The 19,414-nt window shown below is 42.9% G+C and overlaps 1 protein-coding gene across 2 annotated transcripts in view; it reads left to right on the top strand.

The window, feature by feature from the left end:
* The window catches only part of SEC24D (SEC24 homolog D, COPII component), a 164,419-nt gene that overhangs the window by 82,365 nt on the left and 62,640 nt on the right, over positions 1–19,414 (top strand). For both annotated transcript variants that reach the window (XM_077476816.1, XM_077476815.1), the window contains exon 9: positions 6,261–6,399. In XM_077476816.1, coding sequence (XP_077332942.1) covers positions 6,261–6,399 — 139 coding nt within the window. The remainder of the gene's footprint in view (positions 1–6,260; positions 6,400–19,414) is intronic.

The raw sequence follows: 19,414 nt of genomic DNA, 5'->3' as shown, positions 1-19,414 counted from the left end.
AAGTTGATGTGAAAGGGCTCGAAGAACTTTGATGTGAGTGGGCTTAGAGGACACTGACATGAAGGCGCATTGATATGAAGGAGGCTCTGAGGACTCTGATGTGAAGAGGGGTTCCAGATCTGAGGGAGGGCTGCTGATGTTAAGGCGGTATCTCTGACGTAAAAGGGGGCTCCTGATATAAAGGAAGGACTCTGATGTAAAGGGGACTCCTGATGTGAAACCTGGGGGGACTCCGCCTCCTAATGTAAATGGAAGACTGATGTTAAAGTTCGCTAAATCACTGAGACTGCAGACCAAGAAAGCAACGCTATAAAATTCACAGTAAGGCAGTAGAGCATTGCTAAGGCACCTGGCTGGAGTGCAGTAATACAGTGAATAGGGGGATTAGACTTAATTTACAGCATGCTAGGTTGGTGAATCAACCGCTCTGTTATTGATATATTGTTAATTAAAAGATTAACAAGTTTGACTTGCATTTTAAGGTCAATATTTTAGTAAAGTTTATCTAAGGCTGGGTTCACAGCATGGAGCGGCTCCCAGCAGGAGTCCAGTGCGTCTCCTTTTAGTGTTTCAGGTCCAATTTCAGGCCTGAATTTTGGGCTGAATTCGGACCTCAAACGGACCAAAAGACACACAGGACTTCTGTGCAATTCACACCGGAGCCGCTATGGCAATGTGTGAACCTGCTCCATAGAAAGCCTGTCACAATTTCCTGCTATGTGAATTGGATGCGGAGAAACCCACATCCAATTGGCAGTAGTGTGAATCCAGCCTCAAACATGGATGTCAGATGTTTGAACAGGGGCGCAATTTCAGTGCTGGCCATAGATGCCATTTTTTGTAGATATGCCCCTGGGGAGGCGAGGTCAGGTAAGTAGAAGTATAACTTTTTTTTACCATACATATATCTTCTGGAAATACAAATTGCAGGTGATTTTTACAGGGGAAGGGGCTGTAACATTATAAGCGGGCTTTGCATTGTACTACAAGGACTGTTCTGAAAGTGCCTACAGAAAGTAGATAATTATTACCCAATCAGTCAGGTATGGAAATGTCTATGTGTGCACTACTTTCTCTGCAGATTCCTTCAAGCAACTTGAAAGAACCCCAAATCAGTGCATAACCACACACACTTGGACAATACAAGCATGCATCTTTATGCCACAATCACTCCAATGGTGCAGTCAGTCAGTAGTCACCCTCTGAGCACAATGTCGTGTCTGTGCACCCAGTAATGTGTGAATGTTAACACACCTGCACGGCAGACAGAAACTGAAGTGTATGTGCTGAAAGGACAAATGATGACCCATCATATAGTTCCAGAGTGACGTCCTCAAAGCACCCAGTTATTTGCTTGATCTTACAGTTTATACATGGTAAAATGTCCATGAATGAGCCCACCTCCCTGGCCTCCTCCATACCTAGTAGCCCTCACATTGGGCTTGAAAGGGACATATGCAGACAAAAAAAGACTTCGGTGATTTCAGCACTCGCCGTGCACACTTGGCATCAGTATGATCCCTGCACACTGCCAACAAGATGACCAATCAGAAAGGAGGCAGCAAGTCTCAGACTTCTCCTGGCAGGTAGCAGAATGATAGCCTAGCAGGAGGAAGGCTGTGGCCTGGTGGTTGAAAACCACTGATTTAGAGAATGCAATATAATGAACCAATAATGTAGTGTATACAGTTCTTTGGTGTACATTGTATGAGTTTCTCTGAGCACAGATTTGTAGGAAATGTATGAGGTTGGCCATGGACTATGCAGGTTTTTTTCTGGTGAGGCACAGTTATTTTACAGCTAAGAAAAGTAGATCTGTGACCAAACTATAACAAATGCAACATATTAATAAAGATAATTAGCACCAATCCAACATTTTTAGTATTCTTTATAGTAAATTTTTACAATTAAGAGTCTTATTTTTTTGTATCGTTATGGTCTGAATGCTGGTGCTGCTGAACTAGAGCTGGTTATACATACCATCAGTACTGTGTATGCTTAGCGTTTGAATATTATTTCAGTATTAGTATTCTTCCAGGCATTCAACCTCCCCTAGTGGGCCAAAAATATAATGTTGAATTACTCTGCTGGACATAATAACAAAATATGTGCAACAGTTTTTGGGCCCCTCAGTCGACCATTGCCCAATTAGAAAAGCGTATTCAGTGCAGACAGATGAAGAGTAGCATTTACAAAACACTAAACTGCTCATCTAATGTCAGACAGTGAACACCACTTTCCAGTCCAAGCTCTGTCAGAAAGTAATAATAGAAGCATTCTGCATGTCTCTGTCGCCAGTCATGTAGGGGGTTGAAAGTTTTGTTGGCTTTGTGAAACTTCAATATAATAAAACAGATGCACCGTTGGATCCTGCTTCCCATTCGCTCCAGAAATGAGGAGTGTCCAGGTCTACGTAGCAGCAGAATAGGGTCCCACCACCTACCTGACTCATCTCTGGTATAAATGGGCCCCTGAGTTCTACTGAGATCTTGTATACCTGTACAGTCTGCTCTAACAAAATGCTCTCCCCGGTCTAAAATTGTGCACTTTTGCCAGGAACATCCATGTCTCCTTTAGGGAATATAGAGTATGGTACTTTTTCGTTATCATTTGAACAGAAAATACATTTAAAGTGGATGTATACCCCATTAATGAAATTTGAGCTGGTCACATATATCTGTAGTGTTTTCTTATCGCTCTTCAAAGTCCTAAGTCCTGTGGCTTTTCCCTGCTCCGTTCTTCTGTTATTAGCATGATAACTTCTGACAAGTTCTCTGTCAACTGTGATAAAACCAGGCTGATCTTTGTGTCTGGAAGGTTGCTATAAATAGATTAGCAGAGAGCTAGTCTATACACAGCACAGCTCTGAAAGTATCTGCCTATGTGGAGTGGAGGGGTGTGTCTTTCCTCCAATCAGCTGTCTCCCAGTGTAAGCAAAGAATCCATACCCACAGGTGAATCAGGAAGAGAAAATTCTAACAGGATGTGCACTTTCTAAACAGTATATAAAGCTGAAGACAGCAGATATACATGTAAAACATATGTAGGGAGATTTGTTTCATCCCTGTGTATCATCTAAGGCTGTTCACTTCACTGGATATATGTGATGGTTTACTTTAAATAATAAAAATATCTATAGTAATGATTTTTTTTAAGCTCGCAAGAGTATTTTGGGAAGCCACCTGACCTTTTGATGTGTTTGATGAGAAGTCTGAAAATACATCAAAATGCCGAGCAGGTACTGAAGCCATTTGTCTGTCACCGTTAAAAGCAGATAAGTGAACAAATAAATACATAGATTGCTTGGCAACTATCGGCAGCAGCAGGTCCAGAGAGAAGTGAGGCCATGTGTTTTAATTAGACCTAGTGATGTGGGATCTAGTCTCTGTACAAAGAGGTCTCCCCTTGTGTTATCTTCCTACAGCCATAGGCTGATGAGCTATAGCTGGTGATAAATGCCTTGCTCTACACGAAGACAAAGATGTGCATAAGTGAGAGAGTTCGCTTATCCTTCTTGCTGCTGAAATATACAAGCATGGAAAAAAGATAAGCCCTCTAAGTTTTTCACCGGAGCAGTGTTTGACTATGTGGTTTAAATCCTCGCTGCTTGCGACCACAATACTAGATTTCACCTACATTGAAAGTACAGAAACAGAATTTAGAGGCATCCACTGTAGGATTTAAGTGGAAAATATGGCTCAGTTTCTAGCCATATGGTGACTTCTAATGTAACATTAACTGAGCATCTGAATTTCTGTGATAAAACGGTGTAGTTGCCAGGCAATATTCTAAATTAGACGGTTACAGAAAAAAAGTTTATTAGCCTGAATAGACAAGATTTGAAGAGTAACACATTTGCACCATGTTTACGATGATAGCAGCCATTGTACAGATCTATCACTTTTTCTAACTAACATAATGGGGGTTGATTTACTAAAACTGGAGAATGCAAAATCTGGTGCAGCTCGGCATAGACACCAATCGGCTTCCAGATTTTATTTATTGCTGAACAAGCTAAAGTTAAAAGCACAGCTGAACCAGATTCTGCACTCTCTAGTTTTAGTAAATCAACCCCAATGCCTTATTTATTGGTTTATTTATTTTGATTAGAATAATGAGGAAATAACCACTCATCAATTTGACATGCCTCAGAATTTGGTCTTGCCTTGCTGTATACTGCTGACTCTCTCGGTTGTATACTGACACCTAGTGAGATGTTTGGGTATGGTAGCATTTCTAGTTCTAAAACAATGTAGGATTGCTTCGCTCAGTGGTTAGTCTGAAGTAATGTTGTTCAGCTGTTAGTTGTAAGTTTTAATTATAAAATAGTCAACGGCAAAAAAAACACATGGATCTTGTGCAATAATAAAACGAACATTTATTTTATAAAACCAAAAATGGCAATTCACATGTGCTCGGTTTGTACTGATACACATCAGATCCGGCAGGGAATAGTTCTGTTTCAGCCAGCATGCCATGGACAGTGGTGGGGCTGGAGGAGAATATAGCTGCTGTCACTCCTGCAGATGAGATTGGCTCCCAAATGACATCTGAATCTCCCTCCTGCACCCAAAGGGCTGCAAGCTGTGTGCAAGTGTGGGTCCTGATCACTTGCTAGAAGTAATATAAATAATAATTAAAATATAACTCCTATAATAAAACTGCCTTTCTTCAATAAAAAAGTACTAAAAAACACCATAAACAGGATTGATTATTTCTTAACCCATTCATTACCCCTGAAGATTGTCAAGTTCTGTGCTTTTTTTTTCTACCCTTTTTTTTTTTTTGATAATTGACAATTTTTATTACGTTTCAGTGTGAACGATACAATTGTTTAAAACAACATTGTGGGAGGAAAAAAGGGTAATGAAAAACAGTATTAGTGACAAACAGCTCTGGAGAGGGCATAGTGGTGTTTTTCTACCTTTTTTTATATACAATAGTTATAAAATAGTAACTGTCATGTGAAAAGTTTACCTTTGGTTAGCATTTTCTTAGACATGGAAAATGTAAACCAATGGTAAAATTAGACGTTATCAGTATGACATTATCTTGACACATGCCTCACTTACAGCACCTTGAATTTATTAGTCTGTTAAAAATGAAATTATTTTAAAAGGAGGTGCATGTCATGCTGTTTAGTGATTATAATAGTTTTTTTCTTACTGAAATATAAAACATGATCATTAGTTGATGATTTAGGATCGATTCGGCAGCATTGGGCAGATCCGTTTTTAGAAGGGTGGGGAACCAATTAGAACTATCAGAATTGGATCCCAATGCCCCCCCCCCCCCCCCCCCAAAAAAAAAAAATAATGATTACAATAAAACCTTGGTTTGAGAGTAACTTGGTTTGAGAGCGTTTTGCAAGACCAACAAAATTTTTAAATACATTTTGACTTGATATACAAGTAGCGTCATGTCACAAATGAGTATAAAAGAGAAGAAAGGCTCCTCTAAGTGTAGCAATATGGTTACATTTAATAAAGGTACAACATTTAGCAACATATTGCTACACTTAGAGGCGCCTCTCTTCTCTTTTATACTCTGTAGCTCCGGCTGTATTTTTGCATCTAATCCCCTTTTGGAGGCTTCCATTTGTGGGTGGACATTTTATGGTTACACAACCTATCACATTGCTATAATTCTTTTTATATGGACTATAAACTGAAGAACTTATGAATAAATGGTCGTGGAACAAATCATTTAAGTTTCCATTATTTCTTATGGAGCAATTTGCTTTGATATACAAGTGCTTTGGATTACAAGCATGTTCCTGGAACTAATTATGCTCGCAATCCAAGGTTTTACTGTATTTGAATTGATACTCAGAATCGTTCAGTAATAATCTGAGTGCCATTTTACATCAGTAGTCACCTTTAGCGATTGTTTGTGACACAGAATACTAACAATAATATTTATTTTAGAGTGTCATTGCAGTTAGTAGTAATCTTTGCATTAATGTAAAGTGTTTGATGCACATTCAGAGCACTTTTGATGAACTACCACCACTTCACCACATGCACTTTTTTAAAGTAGCACACGTGCAATTATTCGATCTGGATCTTGGGTTAGCTCTGTCACATTATTGAAAATTAAAAATGCATGTATGTGAATACAACTATGATTGTGATGTACCACACAAAGACACACAGTAAACACATTAGAAGCACATGTATACATAAATGTATGTACATGTAAGTGAAACATCTACAATCACATGACTGCTTTAATGAGACAGTATTTCTCCATTTGTTTAGAATCCTCTTTATCTTGTGAATCATGGGGAAAATGGACCAATCCGCTGTAACCGATGTAAAGCTTATATGTGCCCATTCATGCTTTTCATGGAAGGAGGAAGGCGATACCAGTGTGGATTCTGCAACTGTATTAATGATGGTAAACTTACTTTCCATTAAAAGTTTTTGGTTTATAAGCACAATGGAAATGTAAAGATGCATTTATACTAAGTGGAGCATACCTGCTGGATCAATCTAACTTTTACCATTGCACTCCTCTTCTACTGCTAGCAGCTTCAGTAATTCTTGAATTAATTTCAAATAGTGCAACTATCCTCACCTTTGGATCTTGAACTTTACTATGCAAATACCAGTGTCTGGCATCCTATGGAAGCATCACCCAAACCGGTTGAAGGTTGGAACACAAACAGCAGGTTCCCTGAAGCTGTTAAAAAATAATAAATGCACATATTTTTGCAGGGAAAAAAAAAGACATTTATTATTTTTTACCTGGAGCCTGCAGAGTGGATTGTGGTTTCAATCTCAGACTTCTTCACACACTGCATAGAGCTCTTTGCCTGTAACTCTGTACATGCAGACCATTCCTGAGCTGAAGGCGGTGTGAATGAGCTAGGAGCATGCTGAGCAGCGCGCTCACAGTTCATTGATACTACAAGTCCGGCTGCCACGGTGGCCGACGGGACTTGTCGTTTCTTCAGTCAAAGATTCCTGTGAATGAATGGTGCGACTGCGCAGGCTGGTTGTTTTCAAAATGTAACAGCGGGTGCGGGGAGAAGATCCCTCGCCCACTGTCGCAGAGAGGGGTCCTCTGGCGGCAGGAGGTGGATGCATAAGAGCATGTTACATGTTATACCTTAAAGTGGAAGTAAACTCATCGATTTAAACAGTTTCAAAAAAATGGCATGCCGGGAATGCTAACTGCACATTGGCTGTGCTCTCAACAAAACTGTCAAACCACCGAATGGCTGGTGTCATAACGGATCACATGTGCAGCACCGTGGCAGCTAAAGATTAAACAGAGGGAAAGATGGCAGCTTCTGTGGATGAAAACGATAGGGGAATTTACTTCCACTTTAAATATGGGTGTAACATTTAACATGCTTCTAATGGTGAACTTATCCTTTAAGGATAATAATTTCCTTGAGAGTGAAACTCTATAAGTTGTACTGGGAAAACCTATAGATCTGTACATCATGTCCTTTGTAGGGGATATTTCTCATCGATTCCTGTTATCACATGAAGTAAGGTGAAATCAGGACACATATGGCAACAAGAAAACTGGCAGAGGCTCTAAACATTCCTGCTCTACTCAAAAGTAAATGGAACCTTTTGGCTGGTGTTTTATGTGGGGGAGGGGTGTGCCAGTGGGCATAAAATATAATTTTATTTAAATGGTTATACTGTATTAAGTGAAAGAGCAACTGCTAAAAATAATTAAGTGAGGCATGTGTATAAGTACTCAATCTTTGTTCCATGGCAGACAGAATGTTAGCTGAAGGTGGAGGTACAAGACACTCACTAGACATTAGAGGATAATTCAAAATCAGACATCAGAGGTCGGTTGGACATGCACGCTGATTCCAGTTGTTCTCAGGACAGCAAATCTTCTGAGTGCTCTATAAGCTTGAAGGGTCAGCCCACCCAGTCTATGTCAATACAGACAGGACGGGGAAGGAGGAGACTGGCACAGGCGGATGCTGCCAGCACCACTTATCTCTGGTGGAGACTGTTTTCCTATTACCAGCCCAGTGAGTGTTCTTCACAGAGATGTTGATGAGATCCTGTCCAAAAATGGCCAGAGCAAGAGGATCTCATTCCTTTGAGCTGCTTTAGTCTTGCTTGAAAAAATAAGGTGTAGGCAATGCTGTCCTACAATTCACTATAAAAGTATTAACAATATATATATAAAGTATGAAAAAACAGTTATCCAAAAACAAGTATGCCAGATCTTTTACAGATATACATTTAGGTGTGCTTAAAGTTATAGCTATGTATTGCTGAAATACAGTATGGAATATCATACCAATAAAAGTATAGTCATTTGTCCTCTTTGGGGTTAATTTACTAAAGGAAAGTGGTCGTTTTTTTCTCCAAGCAGCGTTTGTTTTTACTTGCACACATTTCATTGCTATTACAACATGAGTGAGTATGACCTGAGAGTGCAGATTTTATTTTGTTTTAGAGGAGATATGGGAGAGGTAGAATATAGAGCCTTTCCTTCTGGTGCTTTATAGCACTTTGAAGGCATTTGCAAGAGGAGCTCAAAAACCTATAAAAAGGTGTTACTTGATGTGCTTGGACTTTAGAAAGTGCTTTTAAAAGATATTGGTAAAATAAAGGAAAGTAAATAAACGTAGCACACGTTTCTAGACTAAATTCCTAGTGAAATAAAACAGTGCTTTTTTGGAATTGGAAGTAACCCATGTGCAGTAGGTGGACGTTTCCACATCATACTGGTAAATTATCTTCAGTACGAGGTAAGCTATAAAAAAATAATTTATAGACGTTTCAGTAACAACAGTAAGTATATCATTCATAGGACTTGTGAGTTTGTTAAACTGAATGATTTTGCAAGGTTCGGTTCTCACGTTTGGATAAATATGCCCAGATTTGATCTGACTATTCTTAGAGGGCACTCTTTGCCTGTTGTTCTCTGTCTACCCTCAGATGCCCTCTCCAAGATGAGAAGCTCTGAGCAAAGTACTTGCATGACCCTTTGCTGTGGCATGCCAAAAGAAAAAAACATTGCTTTCAGTGTTCAGCCCATACCCAATACAGCAGGTCAATTGACTTCAATTAGTGCTAACCATTTGACCCCTGCCTAGATAGTGTCAGAAAGCCAGATGAAAGCGACCCAAGCCACATGGTTCCCTTATACAGCCCACCTTAGAGCTTTTCCACTTTCTAGAAAATAGAAAACATGTTTTCTCACAATTACCCACCTCTTTGTGATGTAAAAAAAAAAAACGGAGAACTCAAGCGTTTAGAGACACTGCTTTTTCCAGCACGACCCAGATCTGCTTGATAAACTGTTGATTTTTGCTTCGCATAGTAAACTCATCCTGTTATCCTCAGGCAGAGTTTTTTTTCTTTCCTAATTTTGGTAGCTGGCACATAAAACCAACCTGCCAGCATCAGAAGGATGATGGTGATCTATGGGCAACTCTACACAGAAATAAAAAAAAAAAAAATGTGTAAGCTAGAATAATGAAAGCCTGTGTAAGTTGTCCGTGATGGTTCAATAATATCAGTATTGTTTAGCGAAACTTTCAGGACAGAAACATGGGAGGTGCTGTTAATGTTTTTGAAGACACAGGCTCTGGATTTAGAGGATACAGGTTGAATGATGCTGGCCATTAGACTAAGAATATCTGTGGGAGAATTATCTTTTATGTGGCTATTCATTTGTATTTTATTTTTTTTGGCTTTAGTTCTGCTTTAACCTTTTAACGTTCTGCTCCACCATTTGGCAGCGCACATTTTGAGTCACGCTAACTCATTGAAAAATGTGGACTTTAAAGGGTTAAGTGATTTCTATGAATTAATAACCATTGCATCATAATTGCCCCTTGCACCCCATATAATGTAAGCGTATTAAAAAATCTTTCAATTGTTGGCTCTTAAGCCAGCCATAGACAGTTTGAATCTCACCCGGTTGGCTGTGTTGATGAAGGAATCAAGCGATTCGCTCCTTCTATGGCCGGCTTTTTTGTACTGAAGTTCTTTCCCACACATTTATTTCAGACCTATATCTAATACTGTATGTGATTACATTAAGATAGACTACCCAGACCTTTGTAAAGTGGTAAAGTGTTGTATGTGTCAGTTTTTTTTATAAATAGCTTGTATAAATGTATGTACCCTGCTCTTAATTACTGCCATTAGCACATATATTTTACTTCACATCATTTCTTTCACAATGGCAGGAAGTGTAAAACATGCTTTCCAGTAATGGTATAACCTCCGGGCTATTTTATTTGCTCTCACAAAACACCCAGTACAAAGCTTAATTTCTACAAAACAATCGGTGCATGGCTTCACTTTATTTCCTCAAGGATTTGGCTTTTTATTCATTAAAAAAATAAAATGAGGCTTAGAAATAAGCAATAGCTGTCAGTAGTTCCAGTTTACAGTATGTCACCACCTCAACCACAGTTGCAAGCAAGGGCAAGAATCAGAAATTATATACAGGTTGAAAAATCTTTGCAGTCATGAAAGGAAGGTTCTATTCCCTGCAATAGAAGAGATATCAGTGCTTTTACTGTAGTTCTGCCTGCATTGGATTATAAGGCCGTGGTGGGTTCTTTTAGGCCGGCCATACATGGCTTAGTATTTTTCGTTCAGCTAATCAGCTGAACAAAAAAAAAAAAACAACAGTTTTCCCTATGCACACATTTGAGGCTCTCCCTGCTGTGTTTTTGTTCTGGGACAGTGGGACTCCCCCACCATCAGAATACACTGATCAGTGTTGTGGCCTATTGGCTATATGCGCTGATCAATTGCTGGTTTTCCAGCAATACCGTTCAATAGAAGCCAGTCTAATGACCGCCTTCTGTTCACAGACAGGGCTACAGGGATCAAAATTTGTCTGGTTCCTGCTGAAATGGCCACATTTCAATCCATGTATGGCCAACTTTAGAAGAAGACAGTAGTGTTCCAGTATGGCACGTGAAAGTATATGCAAGGAAGTGAACTCAAAATCACTCTTCATATTGCTAAGCTGACCTTGGTCAGACAGTTCTACAAAACATTCTAATTGTCTAGGCTTCCTTCCTTAGGACATCATAGAACACTAAGAAAGCCATTTTTAAGCTGCATTTCCATGAATCCCTCTTTGGCGGTGCACTCTAAATGCAACTGATTTGGTTTATGCCTATATTTATTTATTTAAGGTACTTAAATAGCGCTGTCAATTAGCGTAGCACTTCACATTTATATAAATTGAACATTCACATCAGTCCCTGGACTCAAGGAGCTTACAATCTAAGGCCCCCTAATGCCGCGTACACAGGTATCAGACTATCCGGCAGACTTAGTCTGGCGGACAAACCACCGGACTTTCCGAACGAGCTGCCTGCCCACACACGGCACTTTTGCGGCGGACTAGGTCCCAGAAGATGCTGGGACTGTGACATCATAATGGGCGAGGATCTGGGGATGTCCCTATATAAGTTGCCGCACGGCACGTCCCTGTCATTGTGACCAGAGACAGTGATGAGGCAACAGCTCAAGAAGAGAAGAGAAGAACAGAAGGCCAGAAGACAGCAGCGACAGAAGACCAGGCCACCGCTTGTAAAAGAGCTAGAAGAAGGCGCGGTGACCCGGCAAGAAGAACCGAAGAGGGGGACAAGACCCCCGAAGTTGGAAGAAGAGGGCGGCGGCGAAGAAGAAAGCCGGGCTCCTCCGCTAGTAAAAGAGCTAGCAGAAGATAGCGGAGGAGTCTGGTGAGAAGACCCCCGAAGACGGAAGAAGACCCCCGGAGCTGTGCAATAAACTATTTTAACCCCTGTGTGTTGTGTTTTTTTAAATTTTTTCACAGGTGAACAGGTAGGGGTACATTGTACCCCATACTCATCCACATAGGGTGGGGGGCCGGGATCCGGGGACCCTCTTATTAAAGGGGGCTCACGGATTCCAATAAGCCCCCCGCCTGCAGACCCCGACAACCAACGGCCAGGGTTGTCGGGAAGAGGCCCTTGTCCTCATCAACATGGGGACAAGGTGCTTTGGGGTGGGGGGCGTTCCTGGCCGGCCGTGTAGCGTGCTTGGATAAGGGTCTTATATGGACCTGGGGGACCCCCACGCCGTTTTTCGGCGTAGGGATTCCCCTTTAAGTCCATACCAGGTAATGGGACCAGCGATGCCTTCTTCGCTGGTCCCGGCTACTTGGAGCCGTGCTCAAAATGAGCAGACTTTTCTCCGGGCGGGAAAAGTCCATTCATTTCAAAAGTACGGTGGACTAGCACACACACGCCCGTATTGTCTGCTGGACTAGCACACACACGGCCGGATTGTCAGCCGAAATGTGAGTCCGGCGGACAGATTGATGTGCAAAACTACAATCTTATTCCGCTGGACTTTTGGGTAAAAAAAGTCCACCGGAGCCCACACACGGGCGGATTGTCCGGCGGAATTTTCCACTGGATTGTTTGATCGTTTGTACAGGGCTTTACACAGTCATACATACAAATAATAGGGCCAAGTTAGACAGGAGCCAATTACCTTACCAGCATGTCTTAGGAGTGTTGGAGGAAACTGGAATATCCAGAGGAAACCAACACAGGTACAGGTAGAAAATGCAAACTCCAGGCAAATAGTATTGTGGTTGGGATTCAAACCGGCAACCTTACTGCTGCTAGGTGGAAGTGCTATGTGATACCCCATGAATTGGTTTCTTCAATTTTCTCTTCTTTCTGTAAAAGGGATCCAGATCAAATGGCAGTTTGCAGTGTAGGTAAGGTTCATGTTCATGTTGCCAAACTGAGCAGTGTATACCAACAGGATCCTTGTAAAGTAGAGTAATAAATTATATTGTCTGCTATTGTTTTTGAAGGGTCAGATTTGTATCACTGTCTGTGTCCCTGTTGAGGAGTTTTACTGTCTCTGACATGTCAATGTTGGCTGAAGTTACACTTTAAAATTTCTTTGACCGAAAAGAAGCTTTAATTTAAAAGATTGTGAGCAGTTAGTGTACTTTGGATTTGTGTTTTTTTTTTTTGAAGCAGGTGAATAGGAAAAAATGAGGGCATTAAACATGTCTGAGATGTGATAGGTGTTCATTACCCTTCCTTCTATGTCTATTCTAGTATCCATGAACATGGATGTAGACCCTATTTCTGCCATGGGATCACGTACACACGTAGCCGACTATCCGACGGACTTAGTCTGGCGGACTTCCCGCCAAACTGTCCGTCGGACTTTCCGAACGGGCTACTTGCCCACACACGGCACTTTTTCAGTGGACTAATACGGCGTACTAAGTCTGCCGTACTATCCGCCCTAATTTTGAAATGAACGGACTTGCCCACACACGCGGAGGAAAGTCCGCTCATTTCCAGCGCGTCTCCAGGTAGGCGGGGCCCGCGAAGGAGACGTCGCTGGCCCCGCCACCTGGTATGGACTTAAAGGGGAACCCCAACGCCGAAAAAAATCGGCGTGGGGGTCCCCCCAGGTCCACATCAGACCCTTGTCCAAGCACGCTACCCAGCCGGCCAGGAAAGGGGGGACGAGCAAGCGACCCCCCCCCCTCCGAGCCGTACCAGGCCGCGTGCCCTTAACATGGGGGGGTGCCTTGGGGAAGCGCGTCCCCCCCACCCCAAAGCACCTTGTCCCCATGTTGATGAGGACAAGTGCCTCATCCAGACAACCCTGGCCGTTGGTTGTCAGGGTCTGTGGGCGGGAGCTTATCGGAATCCGGGAGCCCCCTTTAATAAGGGGGCCCCCGGATACCGGCCCCCACCCTATGTGAATGAGTATGGGGTACAATGTACCCCTACCCATTCACCTGTAAAATAAAGTACAAAAAAAAACACAACGCACAAGATAAAATAGTTTATTGCAAAGCTCCGGGGGTCTTCCGTCTTTGGGGGTCTTCTCACCGGACTCCTCCGCTATCTTCTTGTAGCTCGGAAGGCGGCGGCGGCGACGACAGAAGACCGGGCCACCGCCTGTAAAAGAGCTATAAGAAGGCGCGGTGGCCCGGCAGAAGAACCGAAGAGGGGGACAAGACAAGGGGGACAAGACCCCCGAAGTCGGAAGAAGAGGCCGGCGGCGAGGAAGAAAGCCGGGCTCCTCCGCTAGTAAAAGAGCTACAAGAAGATAGCGGAGGAGTCCGACGAGAAGACCCCCGAAGACGGAAGACCCCCGGAGCTGTGCAATAAACTATTTTATCTTGTGTGTTGTGTTTTTTTTTGTACTTTATTTTACAGGTGAATGGGTAGGGGTACATTGTACCCCATACTCATTCACATAGGGCGGGGGCCGGTATCCGGGGGCCCCCTTATTAAAGGGGGCTCCCGGATTCCGATAAGCCCCCCGCCCGCAGACCCCGACAACCAACGGCCAGGGTTGTCGGGAAGAGGCCCTTGTCCTCATCAACATGGGGACAAGGTGCTTTGGGGTGGGGGGGGCCGCGCGGCCCCCTCTTCCCCAAGGCACCCCCCCATGTTGAGGGCACGCGGCTCGGAGAGGGGGGGCGTTCGCTCGTCCCCCCTTTCCTGGCCGGCCGGGTAGCGTGCTCGGACAAGGGTCTGATGTGGACCTGGGGGACCCCCACGCCGATTTTTTTCGGCATTGGGGTTCCCCTTTAAGTCCATACCAGGTGGCGGGGCCAGCGACGACTCTTCTCCGGGCGGGAAAAGTCCGCTCATTTCAAAAGTACGGCGGACTGCCACGCACACGGCCGGATTGTCCGCCGAAATGCGAGTCCGGTGGGAAGATTGGAGTGCAAAACTACTTTCTAAGTCCGCCGTACTTTCGAGTCAAAAAAGTATGGCGGAGGCTACACACGGGGGGATTGTCCGGCGGACTTCAGTTTGCCGGACTTTTCCACCCGATTGTTTGATCGTGTGTACGCGGCATTACAGTACTTCAGTAGGAAGGGAAGTGTTATGCCCCATACACACTCTCAGATTTTCTGCTGATTTTTTCCTTCAGATTTACCAAAACCATGTAGTGTAAGGGCCTGCCTGATTGCATGCACATTGAAACTCCTAAGGTTTGACCTCATATTATATGGTTTTGTTAAATCTGAAGGAAAAACTCAGTAGAAAAAACTGATAGTGTCTATGGGGCTTCAGGTTTTACTATGCTAAAATTATTTTAGTAGCTAAAATTTAGCTTTTTCCCTACTTCTTTGTTGGATCTACAGTGCCTTGCGAAAGTATTCGGCCCCCTTGAACTTTTCAACCTTTTGCCACATTTCAGGCTTCAAACATAAAGATATAAAATTTTTATTTTTTTGTGAAGAATCACCAACAAGTGAGACACAATTGTGAAGTGGAACGAAATCTATTGGATAATTTAAACTTTTTTAGCAAATAAAAAACTGAAAAGTGGTGCGTGCAAAATTATTCTGCCCCTTTACTGAAAGTAAAGGGGCAGAATAATTTTGCACGCACCACTTTGCAGCAAACTTCAGCGAGGATCTCTGAGTGATCCAATGTTGTCCTAAATGACTGATGGTGATAAATAGAATCCACCTGTGTGTAATCAAGTCTCTGTATAAATGCACCTGCTCTGTGATAGTCTCAGGGTTCTGTTGAAAGCGCAGAGAGCATCATGAAGACCAAGGAACACACCAGGCAGGTCCGTAATACTGTTGTGGAGAAGTTTAAAGCTGGATTTGGATACAAAAAGATTTCCCAAGCTTTAAACATCCCAAGGAGCACTGTGCAAGGAGTATCAGACCACTGCAAATCTACCAAGACCTGGCCGTCCCTCTAAACTTTCAGCTCAGACAAGTAGAAGACTGATCAGAGATGCAGCCAAGAGGCCCATGATCACTCTGGATGAACTGCAGAGAACTACAGCTGAGGTGGGAGAGTCTGTCCATAGGACAACAATCAGTCGTACACTGCACAAATCTGGCCTTTATGGAAGAGTGGCAAGACGAAAGCCATTTCTCAAAGATATCCATAAAAAGTCTCGTCTAAAGTTTGCCACAAGCCACCTGGGAGACACACCAAACATGTGGAAGAAGGTGCTCTGGTCAGATGAAACCAAAATCGAACTTTTTGCCCACAATGCAAAACTATATGTTTGGTGTAAAAGCAACACAGCTCATCACCCTCGACACACCATCCCCACTGTCAAACATGGTGGTGGCAGCATCATGGTTTGGGCCTGCTTTTCTTCAGCAGGGACAGGGAAGATGGTTAAAATTGAGGGGAAGATGGATGCAGCCAAATACAGGACCATTCTGGATGAAAACCTGTTGGAGTCTGCAAAAGACCTGAAACTGGGCCGGAGATTTATCTTCCAACAAGACAATGATCCCAAACATACAGCAAAATCTACAAAGGAATGGTTCACAAATAAACGTATCCAGGTGTTAGAATGGCCAAGTCAAAGTCCAGACCTGAATCCAATCGAGAATCTGTGGAAAGAGCTGAAAACGGCTGTTCACAAACGCTCTCCATCCAACCTCACTGAGCTCGAGCTGTTTTGCAAGGAAGAATGGGCAAGAATTTCAGTCTCTCGATGTGCAAAACTGATAGAGACATACCCCAAGCGACTTGCAGCTGTAATAACAGCAAAAGGTGGCTCTACAAAGTATTAATGCAAGGGAGCCGAATAATTTTGCACGCCCCACTTTTCATTTTTTTATTAGTTAAAAAAGTTTCAAAAATCCAATAGATTTCGTTCCACTTCACAATTGTGTCCCACTTGTTGGTGATTCTTCACAAAAAATAAAAAAATTTTATTTTTATGTTTGAAGCCTGAAATGTGGCAAAAGGTTGAAAAGTTCAAGGGGGCCGAATACTTTCGCAAGGCACTGTAAGTGTCGGTGCTCCTTGGCATTTCAGTTTAAGGCCGCGTACACACGGGCGGACTTTTTCAGCGGACTGTCTGACGAACAAAGTCTTACGGAATTTCCGTAATTTTGTCCGTTCAAACTTGGTTTTGTCCGTCCAAACTTGGTTTCAGCGGACAGTCCGCTCGTGTGTAGGCAAGTTGGACGGACTAAGTATGGCGCATGCTCAGAAAGGATTTACACGGCCGAAGGTTGCATTGCAGTGTATAGGACGTCGTTTTTCTAGTCCCGTCGTACATGCTGTAAATGTCATCACGCACGCTTTCAGTGGACTGTCTGCTCATCGTGTGTGGTCAAGTCCGTTCATTCAAATTTTGAACGGACTGTCTGTCGGATTGTCTGCTGAACTTAGTTGGGCAGACAATCCGCCCGTGTGTACGCGGCCTAAGATGCACTGCTAGCTGTGGTGCCCACAATTCACTACAATGTGATGTGCTGCAGGGAGCAGAAACTATACATTGGGGGTTATGATTGGATGATAAAATCAGCAGAGCTTCCACTCATTTCAGATCTTAAAGCGGAGGTCCACCCTAAAATGGACCTCCGCTCATCGGAATCCCCCCCCCTCCGGCGCCACAATCGGCACCTTTCAGGGGGGAGGGGGGTGCAGTTACCTGGATAATCCAGGTAACTGCAACCACTTCCGGGCTAGCTCTCTGCGGAAAGGGGCGTACGTTACGCCCCTTTCCGCAAGTGCCCGCCCCCTTCAGCAAGTGCCCCGCTGCCTGCTGGGAAACACACAGCTCCCAGAGGCAGCGGGGACCGCCCGGATTGGGCCGCGCGGCTCGCGCATGCGCAGTAGGGAACCGGGAAATGAAGCCGAAAGGCTCCATTTCCTGATTCCCATACCCAAGATGGCGGCGGCACGAGCGAGCGATCGGCTTCGGGTGCCGACATCGCGGGCGCGCTGGACAGGTAAGTGTCACTATTTAAAAGTCAGCAGCTGCAATATTTGTAGCTGCTGGCTTTTAAAAAAAAAAAAAAAACGTGGAGTCCCGGTGGACTCCCGCTTTAAATTTAGAGTGCCTGCACTTCCAAGTGCACTTTCAGTGCAAAGTGGATTTGCCATTCGTAAATAACCCCCATTCTGTTATTCCTCACCCATTCTACAGCAGTGAAGGTGTGAACCACTCTGCAGAGACCATGTAGAACCATTTGGTTGTAGGTAGGGTATAAAAGGTAGGTTGGTGCTGCAACCGATGGCCAACAAAAACAGGTTGTTTACATCGGAGCACACTGCTGTATTCCTGCAGTGGACTAAAAACACAAAGGTGATAACACTGATTACCATTTAAACAGATGGTGTCATCGTCATCCCCTGACTTAAGGAGAAGCATACAGTGGTTTCTGACAGGTTGTCCATACAATGCTTTACTATAAATTATGCTCACGCATAGAGTACACATTAGTGAGTGTTTGTGACTGCTCTGTAATATGTTTTTTTTTTCTCGTCTTCAGCCCATGCATACACTTTAAGTCGTATGACTGTAGAGACCTGCATCTAGCCAACATAAACATTCTCATGTGTATTTGGTGTATCTATGAGTATTTCTTGATGCTTATGCGAAACATGACTTTCTAGAGAAAAGTAACTGTTAATCTGCTACTGAAGGAACCAAGTAAGAGCAGCTTGAAGAAAGCTAGGTACATATCGCATGCTTGTTATACTTACTGTGGAACCTAAGGGGTTAGTCCTGCGCATTGTGAAAAATAGGCTGTTTGATCCTGTCTTCTCTGATCATCCGCTTCTTCCACTGTCCCCAGTCCATCTCCTTATAAGACAGAGTCACTCTTCACATGCTCAGTTTGGTGTGTATTGCTAGAGAGTTTTTTTTTTTCAATTCTTTTTTTGGAGGGTGCATGCAATCGGCTCAGGGCCAATCAGCACTATCCAGACAGGGGTCCTGCAGCCTCATAGGACAGTCAGAGTAGATTGAAAACTCCTACAAGCTTTAACCAGCCACTGATGAAAGACACAAGACTACTATATACTGCTGATGAGAAGAGGTATTTAGCAGTTAATATTTACTAAAATATTTGCATTTCCATGTCCTGCGTACCGTTGGAGATCAGATATAGTGAATGCAGTGTCCTGGGTTTAGTAACACTTTAAGGGATATTACTGTTGAGAAATTATAAACTTTCAATATGAAACCAATGACACCTCTAGAAAGAATGTAATTTACATTTAAATAGGATGTTTCAATAACTCCTCCATAAATCGTTAACGTTTTTGACTTATAGATATACATAAGGAAGTTATTAGGAACTTCAAGACCTCAGACACTTTTCAAAAAATATATTTATAAAACAAATCAGCCTAAAAATGGGGCATTTGCTCAAAATCAACTCAGCAAAATATTTCTCACCATATTCTTCCAGATAACTTGTATAATGTCACCAATAGAGATATTAAATAAAAGAGTTGTTTTAATAAGCTCCATGTGCCTATGGATTTCATGGCTTTAGAGTCTATTAATCTTCCAGTGACAAGCTCATTTTCACTGAAGATACCATGCCATATTTGTCCAAGAGTTACTCTATGTGACTCATAAGCAAGTGTTTCTGTGATTTTGGATGAGTCCCAAGTTTTCTTTTTGTCGGAACAAGTCCTGCTAGA

This window comes from Lithobates pipiens, unplaced genomic scaffold (assembly GCF_037356315.1).
Source record: "Lithobates pipiens isolate NorthernLeopardFrog02 unplaced genomic scaffold, aLitPip1_a1.2 Scaffold_13, whole genome shotgun sequence".
Classification (NCBI taxonomy): domain Eukaryota; kingdom Metazoa; phylum Chordata; class Amphibia; order Anura; family Ranidae; genus Lithobates; species Lithobates pipiens.
Note: the sequence above shows the minus strand (reverse complement) of the source record. Positions and strands in the feature narration are given on the sequence as shown.